Genomic DNA, 17,903 nt, shown 5'->3' with positions numbered 1-17,903 from the left:
CTTAGTTTAAATGCAATAGGAACCAAGTTCGTATCCAAGTATTTAATTCTACAAAAACAGATCCAAATCAGATCAGATACTACTAGTCTGAGAAGGTCAGAAACAGAGAATTGGATTAGAATTATGTGACCTTGAACTGGAGGTCAAGTCAAATGTCTTGGTCTATCTGTGCGACAATGACCTCCATAACCTACTTAGTTTGTGAGTTATCGAGTGTGAAAGATGGACAGACAGACCTCCTCCTTTAGGAAATGAAGTAGACGTAAATAATTGAGGAACAAAAATATTAAGATGAAATACAATATTTTATTTGAGTCCTTCTGAATTGTATATATTATCTGAAACTTCAACGTTGTTTTATTTTTCTTGACATAAAAAATAACCATTTCCAATGCCAATAGTATTACTAACAACCAACAATACAGCCTGTAACTATAACAAAACAGAGTGACAGTTATATTCAACAACATTTACACAGTTAAGGATTGTACAATATCACAGTTTTCAGAAATGTTCCAATGCATATGTGTGTGTGTTTAGATTAATAGAGCCATTCTGGGACTAAATGTGCATACTGATATGTAGGGTAAAAGCACTCATAAGCACATGTGTAAATATATTTGGATGCTTCCATGTCTATAGTGGATATATTTAAATACAATTAACAATACCCTATTTTGTTATCCTTCACAGATTAGACTTATTAAAACACGTTTCTTCAACCGTTCTAGAAAATACATGTTGATTTCATTAAAGGGAGTGTGTTTTGTCTCAGTAGAATAACAATCAGAAATGTAATGACCAAAACGACCATGATAAGATAAAAAGGAACAATCACAGTTCAACATCACCAGCTGACGTCTACCAGAACTTACTTTAAATGTATTCTTGCTTAGCAAAGCTAACAAATTTAAACCATTACATCTTTCACAATCAAAAAGATACTATAAAAACAGCAGAAGAATATTTGAACATTAAATAGATCCAGATTTGTATTTGTCAGGTATAGTTTATAGTGCAGTGCATCCAAAATTACACCAAGAATCGCACCTAACATTGTCTTTTTAAACAGCAGTTAGGAAATCGTACAGCTAGTTTTGAAATTGTCTTCGATTAACTCCAACTGTAGTAGTAACAGTTTGAAAAGTTAGTTACCAGCATTTGAGCCGTTAGATTTTAAGATATTACAAATAAACCTAGCACTGTAAAAATGTACCCTTTTATTGTCCTGTACAGTATCTTGTACATATCGGTTCCAATACTCTACATAACACAATGTATGATATGCAGCTTCAGTTTAGCCAATATGGGACTTGGTTTAAGCTGATGCTATTCAATAAGATATTTCAATCCTTCACAAAATGTCGTAATAATATATTATTGCTACAAAATGTATTCAGAATGTATTTTATGTGGGTATAACAAGTTACATTTTATAGTAAATCAATGCCATTTGAGTGGAAAAAATCTATTATAGTTTTCAATTGCAATCTGAACAGTAATTGTAAGTTGAATCTGTTAAAGTATGTGTTTATTGTTACCACTTGTAATATGAGGACTCAACTCTTAATTTTTTTGTTCTAGTGCAGTCTTTTATAACAATCTGATCACCATCTTTTCCAACTTGTTTAACAACAAAATCAATCAGGATGACACATGGGATTTCAGTAAATTACTATGGCATATTTGTACCTTGTAAGAATGTGAATATTAAAATTAGCTTTATATACCTGCAAGTACCATAAGTGAAATCGAGGGATAGCCTCTAAAAAGACACATTTCTATTGAAGCTAAAATTGATATTTAAATAGACAGTATGCTTGTAGTGGGGCCATCAAACTCACAACTTGTAGTTTCTCCTTTAAGTTCAAGATCTTGCTTAGACTTTAAATAAAACCGCTCCGTCAAAACTTAACGGCAATAGAGATGAAAGCAAACCTGCAGTTTGTTATGTGTGCCTCCCACCCCCTTCTCTACTGCACAACTGATCTGAATGATCCAAGAGCCATGAAAGATGAAAAAACAAGTAGGTAAGCAGATACTGCTAGAATTTCCATTCCGAAAGTGACTTCTACGTGTAACACTAATGATACCCATCTAGAAAAGTGCACACACTGTCATGCTGTCTTCTGCATTGAGGTATTAACACAAGCTAAGTATCAGTCTACCCCTTATAAAATGTTTGAAACAGATTTAAAACTAATTTATAAAGTGCACTATAAATACTAGTTCTGTCTTTACAATATAACATATATCAAATTAGAGTTCAAAAATCCACATAGAAGATTATAAAAGACACACATTAGGATAGCTGGCATTTACACTACTTAAAGAAACAGATATATTCTTTTTTTAAACAGATTGGATAAAATAAAACGGCTCAGCTATAGAAATGGAAAACTCTGGTTCCTACATTAACCTTCGATGTTCATACTTGAGTCTAGAGATTAACATTTGACGACATACACACTTAAACAATATAAATGGTTGTAATGACTAGTTAAAAATCAATGCATACCTTACAGATAATAATGTACAGCTCTAATCTACAATGCGGTTTTTAAGCCTGTGTGGATGATGGAACAGCACATTTATTGTGGTAATCGGCTAAGCCATAAAACTTTGGATTAACAACCAAGGTTTATTTTATTTTATTTTTTAAATAAAGATTTTCTTTCACTTTAAAAGCAAAGCAAAAGTTTGTACACCTTTAATACTTTTCAGTAGTGAAAAATGAATCGCAGTCATTATTTACACCCTGATATTTAATTCTTAATTTTAAACTAAACTCATTTTAACACTTTAAAAAAGGGACCCCATTTAGAGTCTCCTCTCATAACATGTTGAAGTGTGCCCTTTTATTTGTCATCTACGTGAAAACTACAAATACCTTAAACAGGTTAACTACCAATCAAGTCTGTCCGCACTGGCATTTTCTTTTAATACTTTTTATACACAGATGTTGGTTGGGTATGTTTCACTAAACTGAAGGATAGTACAATACTTTTTTTTTTTTTGTACTGAAAAGGCAGAGAAATGATTGTTCTGAAACATACCTGACAGTTGAGCAAGGACAAGGAAAGTGTCACTTATCTGAAAGCTTCAGAGCAAAATAAAATCTACAACAATTTATACAACAAGCAACAAAAAAAATATACAATATAAATTGCCACACAGGCACCAGTCAGTCAAGGACTATTATATTATTTGTCCATCACTGTTCATTTATAACAGTTGCCAGATAAATAAATTACTTAAAACATATTTCACAAACATCTGTATCTGATGGGCTTGTTTTGTTGCATTCCTTCCGTTTCCTAGGTGACCTTTTCCTTAGAGCTGGGTGTTTCAGGCCGGTAGTCCTTCCTTTCTGAGACATTGCGCTTGACCTTTGCGCTGGCTGGCGATGACTCCTGGTTTAGTGATGGACTTGACTGGGATTTCTTCAGTCCACTGCTGTCACTTTCTTTGCCGCTAAGTATCTCTTTTACTCCCTCCTTCAGAAGTTTAACATACATCTCATAGCGGTTCTCCTGTCGGGGAGGAAAATGATAACAAATGAGCTACAAAACACAAACACACTTACCAAGATGACATCTACATTGTTTAAATGTATCCGTTGAACAGTAAAACGTGATTCATTACCAAGGAGCTTTAGGTAAATGGGGTAAACTGGACGAAATAAAACACCACACAGAAGAGTACAATGCACATTATGATGGGCTTGCCTAATGTTTTTTATTAGACTAGGGACAGTCAAGAGGCTGTAAATTAACATTAAACATTGTTATTTATTCCCTTAATAAGAAATGTTGTGTTACCATATTTAATTAGTTCAACACATCAAGAATGTTTGGCACAGTTAAACAGGGAGTTTCTTGCTTTTCAGATATTTTCATATTATGACAACAAGGACTTTCAAGATTGTACGTCCTGTTGAATTTAAGAGTACTAGAAAACTAGGCCTGCTCTACACTTTGAGGATTACTCCTTAATAAGCTATGCAAAATCATTCCTCATACTTTCACAGACTGCCACAGCCAATCATGTTCTAAATAGAGCTGCCATTATCCAATGGTAGACGCTCGCTATGCAAGCAGGGATTAGGCAAATGATGGTGGCATGATGAACAGGTTTCTATTGACAAGTCACTATAAGATTGTGTCTATTGTTACAAACATGTATCCCTAATGTTACTTTGTCTAAAGGCAAGTAGGCTACCTACAGACAAATACACACTTTGCCAGGCTACAGTACCTGCATACATTTTTTAAAATATTTTTTTAGATAATGCTGAGGAATACCACACAGGAACAATTATCCTTTATCAAAAATACATGATGAAAATGCAACTAAAACCATGTGGTACCAATATGGTTAGAGCCACTGCCAAGAATTGTGCGTTCAACCTGTTTGTGTCACTCAAGATTATATTGGTCAGTCTCTTCTGATTTTCAGATGCAAACACCAGAAGCGACTTTTAAAGTGTTTGTATATAACAGTTAATTCTTCATAAGATTCCGTGTACAGCGAGATAAGTACATTTTTCCTAGACTAGGATTCTGAATAGTAATATTAACATGCTGGGTAGCATACATGCTTGATTTTCAGGGCTTAATGTTTTAAACATGAGCTCAGAGAGTTTACTAGCACATACCACTACCATACTGTAGGAGGGTGCCCCACCCCAAACTATCAATTTGGGTTGGAAATGTTTATTTATCAAAAGGATACTCAAACATTTCTTGGATACAATTTTCTTAACCCTACTGTACATACTCCATGTTCTACATACATTAAAAACCAGACAACAGCAGTTTTATTATATACATGTACCCATTTAGAACCAGAGAACACAAACAGAATACAAGTCTGGAAGGAATACATGAGAAATAAATGGAGTTTATAAAGCCAAATAAAAAGAACTGTTATTGAATTCAAAGTCAATTTGTGTGCAGCTCACTAGTATTCCACCACATCTTACGTGGTTTCTCCCACTGCCAGGAAATGTGGGAGAAAGAAACAAAACTTGAACACGCCTGCACAGAAATACACATTTACATCTACTAAAAACATATTACTTTCAAATCGACTTTCAATAGGTCCTTAACATCATTGAGATAATTTTTTCCAAGATGAGATATTTCAATCTCTACAAATCTGTTGAAGTTCAGCTTTTGGACATCCTGTTGATGCTTGCTCATGGGAACAGGAAGTCACTTGTGGTATGGCACTAAACTGCTCAGAAAGTTTTGAATTACATGGTCTCATTTCTCATACTTGTGTTCAATACCTACTACAAAATTGAATTCCTAAATGATTTCCAACTTGTCTGTCATTCCACACACACACAGAAACACATTAAAAGGTCATCAGAAGAGTGAAGAATGGAATCGATAGATACTGCTTTTCTGTTATTCATCTGACATGACTGCAACAGAGTTCAGTATTCCTCTGTACACTCAAGACACTTTTTCTTTAAATGCACAGGATGGATAACAAATCACTGGGATTGGCGAGATAAATATAATTTAAAAACAGGAATCATATATATATACATATATACATATATACACACACACACACACACCAGTACTGTGCAAAAGTTTTAGGCAGGTGTGAAAAAATGCTGTAAAGTAAGAATGCTTTCAAAAATAGACATGTTAATAGTTTATATTTATCAATTAACAAAATGCAAAGTGAGTGAACAGAAGAAAAATCTACATCAAATCAATATTTGGTGTGACCACCCTTTGCCTTCAAAACAGCATCAATTCTTCTAGGTACACTTGCACACAGTTTTTGAAGGAACTCGGCAGGTAAGTTGGCCCAAACATCTTGGAGAACTAACCACAGTTCTTCTGTGGATTTAGGCAGCCTCGGTTGCTTCTCTCCCTTCATGTAATCCCAGACAGACTCGATGATGTTGAGATCAGGGCTCTGTGGGGGCCATACCATCACTTCCAGGACTCCTTGTTCTTCTTTACGCTGAAAATAGTTCTTAATGACTTTCGCTGTATGTTTGGGGTCGTTGTCATGCTGCAGAATAAATTTGGGGCCAATCAGATTCCTCCCTGATGGTATTGCATGATGGATAAGTATCTGCCTGTACTTCTCAGCATTGAGGAGACCATTAATTCTGACTAAATCCCCAACTCCATTTGCAGAAATGCAGCCCCAAACTTGCAAGGAACCTCCACCATGCTTCACTGTTGCCTGCAGACACTCATTCGTGTACCGCTCTCCAGCCCTTCGGCGAACAAACTGCCTTCTGCTACAGCCAAATATTTTAAATTTTGACTCATCAGTCCAGAGCACCTGCTGTCATTTTTCTGCACCCCAGTTCCTGTGTTTTCGTGCATATTTGAGTCGCTTGGCCTTGTTTCCACGTCGGAGGTATGGCTTTTTGGCCGCAAGTCTTCCATGAAGGCCACTTCTGACCAGACTTCTCCGGACAGTAGATGGGTGTACCAGGGTCCCACTGTTTTCTGCCAATTCTGAGCTGATGGCACTGCTGGACATCTTCCGATTGCGAAGGGAAGTAAGCATGATGTGTCTTTCATCTGCTGCAGTAAGTTTCCTTGGCTGACCACTGCGTCTACAGTCCTCAACGTTGCCCGTTTCTTTGTGCTTCTTCAAAAGAGCTTGGACAGCACATCTGGAAACCCCTGTCTGCCTTGAAATTTCTGCCTGGGAGAGACCTTGCTGATGCAGTATAACTACCTTGTGTCTTGTTGCTGTGCTCAGTCTTGCCATGGTGTATGACTTTTGACAGTAAACTGTCTTCAGCAACCTCACCTTGTTAGCTGAGTTTGGCTGTTCCTCACCCAGTTTTATTCCTCCTACACAGCTGTTTCTGTTTCAGTTAATGATTGTGTTTCAACCTACATATTGAATTGATGATCATTAGCATCTGTTTGGTATAATTGTTTAATCATACACCTGACTATATGCCTACAAAATCCCTGACTTTGTGCAAGTGTACCTAGAAGAATTGATGCTGTTTTGAAGGCAAAGGGTGGTCACACCAAATATGGATTTGATTTAGATTTTTCTTCTGTTCACTCACTTTGCATTTAGTTAATTGATAAATATAATCTATTAACATGTCTATTTTTGAAAGCATTCTTACTTTACAGCATTTTTTCACACCTACCTAAAACTTTTGCACAGTACTGTATATATATATTTTTTTCAGGTATCTGCAACAATTCCCTAAATAAGACAACATCACATTTAACAGATCTCCTTGTAAATGATTAGAAAACAAGTTCATACTTAACTACCTTATAAACTGATATCCAAATACTCCTATATTCTGTGGTAAAATAGATAGAAAAAGATCAATAATTGCAATAACTGTGGTCAAAGTCATTGCAGGCTGCTGCCCTGGAGTGTCAGACAGTAATCAAAAACTATCTGGGACAATCATCAGGTTCTAAATAGTTGGAATAAATTGCTTGGAAGCATTCAGTGAACATGGGAATTGCATGCCTTCTTCATGTCAGCTTGTGTTTGTGCTGACTTACCTCAAACTCCAGATAGTGCTCTTTGAGTCTGTACTCCTCAATCTCCTTTGTTTTGACCTTCTTATCAGGTGGGTAGGATCGGTGTTCAGCCAGTTCAGTGGTGATGTGCTTCAGCTTGGCCTCATGAGATTTTAGCTGTTCTTCCTGCACAGGAGACAATGTCATTCTAATGATGCACTTAATTGCTTATTTTAAGCAGAAAATAAAATAACTAAAACTAAACAAGCAAAACACGGGCAAATCAGAAAACACAATAATAACTAAACTACAGTACACCAGTCTTGGTATTTTAACCTGGAAGTAGAACGGTTTAGTAAGTGTGATATCAATATTTAATATTTAGCATAAATAAAGAACTAACAAAAGGTACTATCAACTAGAAATGATCTACTTCCTGCACATTATTGTTATCAGCAAAGAAATATCTGCTACCCAAAAGTTAATGCTTTTAAGCATTTCTATATAATTGCATTTTAACAAATGCATTTAATGCAGTTGTAGTTTCTCTTCTCTTTTACAAACACCTCCTTCAAAAGACAGCTTCAGATCCCCATTCTGTACCAGCAATTTAAATGCATTTATTATTTTAACCTGGTTAAAATCTCCATCCATTTCAGCTGTAAAAAGTTACTCCGCTCCTGACTGCTTTCCAATATTTAATGTCTTTTCAAACCATTTTTCATATTAAAATGAAATATTTTATACTGATTAGGGCACAATTAACCAAAGGCTTTGTGCATATAAAACAACAGGCTCTGTCTACTGGGTTTGCACAGTAATGTGTCTTGAAGATTTCCCTGCGAAGCAAACAAATCCCCTGTGGTGCAAAAATCCTGTGTGCTGCTGAATTTTAATAGCTTTTTAAACCCAGCTCTTGACTTGTAAAATCCACTTTTAACAGACTTGCTTGCCTACTGAATGTTGGGAATACAAATGACTGTGTTTTACATGCGCCGTGACATTTTCTATTAGCATCAACAGAGACAACCATTTACTAAAGTCTTTACTGCCTGACGGACAGCAAACTACTAAATGTGAAGTAGTTGTTTCCTTGAAAAGCATCAACATTAACCAGTTAATGTAGAGAAACAAGACCAGTTTCCAGGCAGATTAATAATTCTACCCAATACACCAAAACAGTGTATTTCGGTTTATCGATAACATTAACCAAAATGGTTACAGATCAGACACATGAAACAGGAGTACAACACCATTGCCTTACTTGTGACATCCTTGTTGTAGTTGCAGGTAAAAGAGGGCGGCTGAACTTTTTCTGTGAGCCAATCGCAGAGGGAAATGATGGTGCGGAAAACATGGCTGCCACTGAATTGATCTTTCTTATCCAAGATTCCATTTCTTCAGGAGTCCTTGGGGTTAAAAGAGAAATACGCTGTACACTTCTGCTATACTCGCATACAAAGCACACACACACACACACATTGTGAACAGGTTTGATTGTGTGTGAAGGAGGGATTTGAAATTCAAATTTGTTTCAAGAGAAATTAATTTTGATTACAAATATGAGACGATAATGAAGGACATTTAATGGGCTAGACAGATTATATTCCACTTTTATTTTTAAGCCACACTATTGAATAAATTACAAGTTGTCAAATAATGTCAATATTCTAAATGAAATTTCTCATTGGCTTTTAGTCTTGAATTACTTATGCCCTCCTGCCAAAGTAGTAATACTAGGAGATGGAAGATTTAAAAAATCTGAATACTTTTAAAGTGCAAACCCTACATTACAATAGATTGTCTGGGGAAAGTAGGGGGCATTGTTTTAGTTCACAAAGCCTTAGTGGAATGTGTTATCTAAGTCTGTTTCATTGATAAGCACTTATATTACTTTTTCTTTCAGTAATAAAATAACACTGTAGAATAACACTTGCAGTCTCACAGTACTAACAGTGAAGATAAATGTGTTTTCATTTTATATTCCAACTAGAGCATGAAATTAGATTTCCTTCAAGTAAAGCTCCTTATATTCCCAAAATATCCATACACCCTTCAAGCCCAGGGAGCAAAACATATTCTACAAACTGGAATTGTATAATGCAGGACAACAGCACACATACTGAGCTTGGAAAAGGAAGACTCTCCAATCAGCTGTTTTAAGCTTCAAGACGTTGGGTTTCTTCTCATAGTCTGTTGCCTTTATAGCCATAGCATGATGTACACTGACTGCATTTTTCAAATCGTCTTCTGACAAGGCTTTCTCTGGTTTGTATTCATCCTAGGAGGAATAAAAAGACACCATATAAAATCCAATATCAGTAAACTGGTAAAACACTTTCTCTAGACAAATGTATGGGTAACCACTAGTCTCATTTAAATGCAAAGTACTTATTAAATGCTCATGTCAAGACAACAGAGAACAGTAAGCACAGTGTGTTCATGACATCATCCATGTTCCTGCTGTTTTACTAAAAAGTCAACAGGTGGGAGTCAGCTACGCCAGCAGAAGAAATGACAAGATGGTGTGGCATTTCATTTACGTATATACTGTATGTGTGTAGCACAGCTGCATATTCACACTCCTTCATGGGTTTTATACATTCATAAAAAAAGTTTAATAAAAAGATAAACCAATCCACCTAGCCCTGGTTTCAGTATGAGATTAGACTGAACAAGGAGCTTGCAAGGAAGACATGTGTACCAAACTACAAAACACTGACAGTTTGTTAAATTATTTTCACTAAAGCAAACTATCATAGAAACATAAAAATACATCACAGTAACCTAATAAAGCAGTTCAATTATTTGCCCAATCATATTTCAAATGAGAAATTAAAAGCATCGCTAGGCTTAACAAAATGCCAAATCGATGGGTCAATGTTTATTTTTAGCCCCTACATCAAATTAGTGGCTTTTCAGAAGGTCAAAACAATCTTCCATAATCTTTGTGTATTTGCAATCACAGGTTTCATCTGACAACCACTACATCAAAAAGCAAGCAAGGGGACACAAAGCAGGGGGCGGATGAACATCAACATCAACGTCAACATCCTGAGGCCTAGTTACTGGAACGGCTCCATCACCCATTAATAAATAATATTCCTGTATCATCAAAAATCTTTTTAAAAAACACAAACTGCTTTACCATACCAATCTCTTCCAATATACCCACCTGTAAATACAGGTTGGGTTTTTATAAATCAGCGTGTCTCAAAAAAATGCTAGAATAAGGCAGCAAGCTTTATACAGAGGTAATAGTGGACAGTTGGTTGCAAAATGTACAGATGCATCAGAAGGAGGGCTCCAAAAGCTCTGATAGCTCTCATTTTGGAGAACAGATTTTGCTGTAGACTTTCACCACTAACTAGAGGTGATTTATCTTTGAGGAACCCAACAGGAGGAATTGTTGCAATGTCAAACCAGTCCTGTCCTGGCTTCCCATTTCGGGCCGACACTAACCGCAAAATTCCACAAGCAACACCTTTGACAATAACAGTAAAATGACAAACCACCATCCCTAATCCCTGACAGGTTTTAAGTTGCTAAAAAATACCAGACATGATATACAATACCCATAACAAAGCACAAACACCAGCCCAAAGAATGTGGCTCAACACAAGTAGCTTTACCATCATTAATCAAACTCGATAAAGGTCCTTTGTATGCGCCTTAACCAGGCTATAACTTTAATTAACAGTTATCTTAAAATAGAAATGAATACATTTTAAACCAGGGCTTCTCATTAGAGATATTAAAGATGCCACTGACATCTTAAATGTCAAGCTGAATGACAGGTGATAGAACATCCTGCATCAGTTAATGCAGCATAAATGTACTGACATAAACAACAATGTCCATTGTACAAGTACATTTTATATCTTGGCATATCATTTTAAAACTAGAGATGGGAGTTTTTATGAACAAAAACAAAGCATATCTAAGGTTTTGAAAACATGAAGTATCAAGTATGATGCGGCATGGCAGTGAAACGTTTAATGGAACCTACTGTAACTAAGAAAATGAAAGAATACAGCTTTGTACCAAACATTAATACAATAACTCGGAGTATTGTCTTTATACAGTAGAAACAATGTAGTCTGCCCCCAGCCTGATAAGGACCAAGCACCATTTGCAAAGTACCTGTTACCTGTTCCAAGTATCTGTTAACACCTTTGAATTTCATGCTGTCCGACTAACCTCTCCCTGTCAACTCCTGCTAATTGTACTGTACCGCCCCCCTGGACCTCTCGCTCACTTTCTCGATGAACTCGACTATCTATTCTCCTCCCTCCCCTCTCTGTCTACCTCAACTGTCCTGTTAGGTGACTTCAATATCCATCTCTCCAACCCCAGCCACTCTGCCGGATTCCTCCCTTTCCTTCACTCCTTCGACTTCTGTCTCTCTCCACACCCCCCCCCCCTACCCACAAAGCTGGCCGTCAACTGGACCTCACCTTCTCCAGGGCCTGCTGCCCCTCCACCCTCTCTGTTATCCCTCTGGACCTCTCTGATCACTATTTCATCTCTTTTTCTCTGTCTCTCCCCTCTCCCTGCTCCTCCTACCACCACTGTCACCTCTCGCCGTAACCTTCGCTCTCTCTCCCCCTATGTCCTTGCCTCCACTGCTCTCTCTCACCTCCTGATGTAACTTAAAAAAAAGGATGGTGAGTAAGTAGATTCAAGAAAATGCACAGAGTCCTTTTCTTCACTCAGTTGTTAGGTTTATTGAAATATGCAGGGAGTCTGGTCCCAGGTACAGGACAAACAGAATACTCGTTCTTACAATTGTTGCATGACATTAAATACCCTTCTGCATAGGTGTCTCTCTCCTCCTCTTTCTCTGACACTTAACCAATAGAAAAGGTACAACTCATTATCCTGTTACCATATATTTCATTTAGTGTGAGTGTGTGTATGTGTGTGTGTGATCTAGTGTGAAGACCTCTGAACTCAGTGTATTCTTCAGACCCCTGGTGCCACAAAGGTCCATACATCTGGTTTTTGTCATCTTCTTGAGACCCTTTGATTCCAGTGGCATTATCTCTTTGGATCTCTCTGAAGTCTTAGAGCCTGGCTCCTTCTGGTCCCCTTGAAAACTAGCTTTATGACCCCCTCATAAACCAGCTGTATTTTCTAAGCAAAAACCTGTTTAACTAGTTTTATACCCCAGTGGACTCCCCAAACGTCTTTCATGTCAGGGCTGGAGGTCAAAGGACTTGTTTGTACAGCCTTGTGCTGCTATTATTTCTTGCTTGCTCAGAGTCAATGCAGTGCAAGTATCTATATGCCCAGAGTATATAGCCAGCCTTCATCTATTACAGCAGTGCTTGCATTTTTGGAACTAACAGTTTCTTCTATCCAATGTTAAATCACTTTTCAGAAAAATAACATGAATACAGCCGTCATTCCTCATGTGTAGCAAACTGCTATTCAATACTTGTTCCATGTTTTCCAACACCTCCCTATCGACTCCTTCTCACAACTCTCTGTAGACTCTGCTACCTCCACCCTCTTTTCCTCCCTCGACTCCCTCTGTCCTCTCACCTCCCGACCTGCTCGCCCCTCCCCTCCCCAACCCTGGCTCTCATCTGTGCTCCGCTCAGCAAGAACCACACTGCGATCTGCTGAAAAGAAATGGAAGAGAACCAAACTCCCTGCTGCCCTAGACCTCTACCACACTCCCCTCTCCTCCTTCTCCTCTACTCTCTCCTCTGCTAAATGTACTTATTTCCAATCTGTAATCCAAGCCTCCACTAACAACCCACGTAAACTATTCTCTACCTCTTCCTCCCTCCTCTATCTCCTCTGATGACTTTGCCTTTCTTCTCTTCTAAAATCTCAGATATCCGCAAACTCTTTAACACCTCTCCCTCCCCCGCACCTCCTCCTGCTCCAACCCCTTCACCCACTGCATCCCCTACTAACTCACCCTCCTTCTCCACCTTCTCTCCCCTGTCAGACTCTGACCTCTCCTCCCTGCTCCAGGGTCACAAACCCACCACGTGTGCCCTGGACCCCCTCCCCACTCACCTCTTTCAAGCTGCTGCTCCTGCTCTACTTCCCTTCATCTCCTCCCTTCTCAACACCTCTCTCCTTTCTGGTCTCTTTCCCTCTGCCTTCAAACAAGCCTCTAGCACTCCCCTCCTCAAAAAACCTACCCTCGACCCCAGAGCTACCGTCCTGTCTCCCTCCTACCCTTCCTCTCCAAAACCCTCGAGCGGGCTGTACACCGCCAGCTCCCTGCTTGACCTTCTCCAATCTGGCTTCCGCTCTGCTCACTCCACTAAAACCGCCCTCCTGTCTGTCACCAACTCACTAAACCATGCCCGAGCTGCCTCGACCTCTCTGCTGCCTTTGACACTGTCAATCACTCTATTCTACTATCCTCTCTCGCTGACATGGGCATCTCTGGCACTGCTCCGGCCTGGTTCTTATCCTACCTCTCCAACCGCACTTACCAGGTAACCTGGCGTGGAGCAACCGCCACACTTCACCATCTCTCAACAGGAGTCCCCCAAGGGTCAGTCTTGGGTCCCCCCCTGTTCTCTCTCTACACCCACTCCCTGGGCCCCCTCATCGCATCCTATGGTTTCTCATACCATTTATATGCTGATGATGCTCAGATTTTCCTCTCCTTCCCCACTCCACCATCCCCTCCCGTATCTCTACCTGTCTGTCTGCTATCTCCTCCTGGATGCACTCGCATCACCTCAAACTCAACCTCTCTAAATCTGACCTCCTGTTCTTTCTCTCCTCCCCCTCCTCTGATTCCTCTATCTTCGTTCCTCTGGAATCTACCACACTCTCTCCCTCCTCCTCAGCTAAGAACCTCGGAGTCACCCTGGACCCCTGCCTCTCTTATTCCCAGCACATCTCCACTCTGGCACGCACTTGCCGATTCTTCCTGAGCAACATCCGAAGAATCCGACCCTTCCTCACCAACTATGCTACCCAGCTCCTGGTCCAGGCTCTGGTACTCTCCCGCCTAGACTACTGCAACTCCCTCCTGGCTGGCCTCCCTGCGTCCGCCACCCGTCCGCTCCAGCTCATCCAGAACTCCGCTGCTCCCCTGGTGTTCTCTCTGCCTCGTTTCTCCCACGCAACTCCACTGCTCCCCTCACTCCACTGGCTCCCGATCACCGCTCGCATCCAGTTCGACTCTTGTACTAGCCTACAGATGCCTTGACCAGACTGCACCCAGCTACCTCCAGACCCCTCATCTCTCCCTACACCCCCACTCGACCTCTCCGCTCCTCCTGCACTGGAAGACTGGCTCTATCTCCTCTATGCTCCCCTGCCTCCAGAGCCCGCTCATTCTCCACCCTCGCCCCGCAGTGGTGGAATGACCTTCCTACAGATGTCAGGACTGCCAAGTCCCTGACCACCTTCCGGCACCTCCTCAAGACTCACCTCTTCAGACAGCACCTGTAGAACTCCTCTTTTTTTCCCTATGGACACTTTGCGGTCCGTTGTCGGACAGGGTCCGACATTGCAATTATTCCTCACAGGTCCTTTGTCAGACTGGGTCCGACATCATTATAGCAACGCAATAAACGGGTGTCTAGTCGTTTTTTCGCCGGAAAAAGCCGAGAAAACCATTCAATTGTCGAGTGGGAGTGACAGGAGCCGAGACAAGTCGAAAAAAAAAAAAAAAAAAAAAAAGGCGTATCTCATGAATAGTCATACATGGTATCAGGTATCAGATAACGGGGGCGGTCTGAAGTAAACAAGTTGGCTGACTGAATCAGCGCACAGAAAACACGGACATTTGCAGAGCTTTTTTGAGATGTTATGGTAATAAAATAATGACTTGTATCACATTATTGAGGAGTTTGGTGATAAAACGAGTGATCCGGAGATGATCGATCGGTATGTACGACTATTATTATTATTATTATTTATTTCTTACATAGGTGAACGCTATAGCAAACGAAAGGGTGGGGCGGGGCTGGAGATGCCTAGTGAGTGCTTTGTTGATATGGAGGGCCATTTAAACCCGTTTGACAGTGAAAAAAAATATTTTTTAACAGCGCGTCTAAAATTAACTGCGCGTGTGAAAATTAATTAGACCTGGCGTGCCTGACGCGCAATTAATAAATGGACCGCAAAGGGTTAAATGCGCTTTACTTGCTCTTATCTGCCCCCTATTTTACTGCATTTTATCCTGTACTTTAGAGTACTGTAATCTGTGAAATGTTATTTAATCTGTAGTATTTTGTATTTAATTATATCCTGATGTAACTATCACTGACACTGTTATCTGCTCCGTTACTGAATCGTATTTTGTCATACTTGTACCTGCTAGAAGTCATTGTATTTATCTTGCTCTTAATTGTATTATTACTTGTACTGTGATTCTTGAAATGTATTTTTGTTTATGACTGTAAGTCACCCTGGACAAGGGCGTCTGCTAATTAATAAATAAATAAATAAATAAATAAATACATACAAATAAAAATAATACAAATAAAAATACAAATAAAAATAATAATAATAATAATAATAATAATAACAATAATAATAATAATACCTACATACTGTAAGAAAATGAGGACTCGTGCTAGAAGCCGAAATAAGTACTGTGCTCCTGACAGGATCTAATGAATTTGCCAGTACATGAAGAAGCAGCCTTGAGGGGCTTGAACACTGATGTATTCTTGAGGCATAAACCTCTGTCTTATGTGAAAAAGGGAGAACCTTCAGAAACAAAATCTATAAGTATATATAAAATCGGTCTTGAAGCCCTATAAAACTGGAGGGACGCAAGAAGGCTGGCCTCCAGGCGGCAATTCTAGCTGCAAGCATAGCACTATATAAAAGCAATACTTCCCAACTGTACTGAGAGAGTAAAGGAATCCCAGGTAATGAGCTACTGTAATTTCTAGGATTACAGAAGATAGCTTCTTTTCTTTTTTTTAATCTTATAAGGGCACTTCCTAGATGACCCTGAACACTTACTGGCAGCTGTCACCAAGGGTGGCTGAGAAGCTACAGCTCTTTGCTATTATTACACACCAGGCACTGCCAGTCAGCTTTTGTATTAGTTGAAATGGCAAGATTTCCCCACAGGGCCGTCTTGGTTTCCTCCAAATTGAGATGCACAGCGGACGGTGACACCCGAGTCCTGCTCATTCCTGAATGCAGACTGGTTAAAACCCCCACGCTTAACAGCAACTTTACAGTTTTAATCATCTTCACAGAAAACATATTTGCATCTGTTTTTAAGAACCCAAGTCAGCCTTGGCAGGGAGTATTTGTAGCCAAGATCACAAAGGTGCTGGCTTAACAAACTAAAATGTGGTGATTTGAAATGTATACAATGAGGGAAGTGTCAATGTTAAGTGTCAATATGAATAACAAATAGAGAATCCATGCCCCCCCACCCCACACAGACAATATAAATGGGTGAAAAAGAACACCAGATGTAGGAAAATATGTACAGAAATAGAAGAACATGACAAGAAAAAAAACAACACACAACAATGGTCAACTGAGCGGATTAGAGCAATGGCCTTGTCAGTCAGTAGATACCACTCTTACAACAGCTCAAATGAAAACATGTGCTACATGTAGTGCCAGTGGGGTAACAAGGGTCAGACTAGCAAACAGTCCTGGCAACAACAGATGTTTTCATAAAACAAACAAAAGAGAAAAGGGGGAATATATGGCTCTATTGGAGAAGTAATTACGATTCTTAGTTACAAGTGATTTCACAATGCTTAACTGATTATAAAAGTACCGGTAAATCAAAGTCACTCAATGCACAATATAATGTTTATAGCAAAATAGTGTCTGAGTTAATGCATCTGACACACCTTTACATCTTTACAGAGATTTTACAGATGGGGTGATAGTAAAGTAGCATTGCACAGGAATCCTTGTGGTGAAAATATGAACATTATACAACTAAGAACAAAATAAAATGAATCATGTTAATAAAATGAATCATGTTAATCAAAAGAAAATGAGTTAGTTTGCCTAATTCAATGTTTTAATGTTTAATAAGAATTGCATTTAGGATACTGCAATTCTGTTCTGGATTCATTTGAGACCGTCAGGTTTTGGAATAATTGTATTAATGCATGTATTACTTCACATGGCTCAACTATTCTGTATATGTAGTATTCTTTATTTGGCAGATAGATACATTTTATAAAACTTATTACTTTACTAGAACAGAAACTACAAAAATACCAAAATGCCTACAAGTATATCCTAACCATTATGATTTATTTTTCTGATACACATTACTTTGGTTATCTAAATTCTTTTCCCCTTTCTTATGCTTTAAAGAAGATCATTTCAAAGCCCTGTAATAAAGTAAACTTTAATTAAAATGCAATGGATTTAACCAACACAATCTCAGTGTGCTTTGCTGTCTGCTTTATACGTAATGTTTAACCTTATATATAT

At 38.9% G+C, this 17,903-nt stretch overlaps 1 protein-coding gene across 7 annotated transcripts in view; it reads right to left on the bottom strand.

Moving 5' to 3' along the window:
- Window positions 1–286: 286 nt before the first annotated feature.
- The window catches only part of LOC117962537 (PH and SEC7 domain-containing protein 3-like), a 111,865-nt gene continuing 94,248 nt past the window's right edge, over window positions 287–17,903 (bottom strand). For all 7 annotated transcript variants that reach the window (XM_059012874.1, XM_059012885.1, XM_059012881.1 and 4 more), the window contains 4 exons: window positions 9,611–9,768; window positions 8,752–8,896; window positions 7,530–7,673; window positions 287–3,533 (listed from right to left, as the gene is read on the bottom strand). In XM_059012874.1, coding sequence (XP_058868857.1) covers window positions 3,318–3,533; window positions 7,530–7,673; window positions 8,752–8,896; window positions 9,611–9,768 — 663 coding nt within the window. In that variant the 3' untranslated portion in view covers window positions 287–3,317. The remainder of the gene's footprint in view (window positions 3,534–7,529; window positions 7,674–8,751; window positions 8,897–9,610; window positions 9,769–17,903) is intronic.

The sequence above is a fragment of the Acipenser ruthenus genome, chromosome 1, assembly GCF_902713425.1.
Source record: "Acipenser ruthenus chromosome 1, fAciRut3.2 maternal haplotype, whole genome shotgun sequence".
Taxonomy (NCBI): Eukaryota; Metazoa; Chordata; class Actinopteri; order Acipenseriformes; family Acipenseridae; genus Acipenser; species Acipenser ruthenus.
This window is presented reverse-complemented; position numbering and strand designations above follow the sequence as displayed.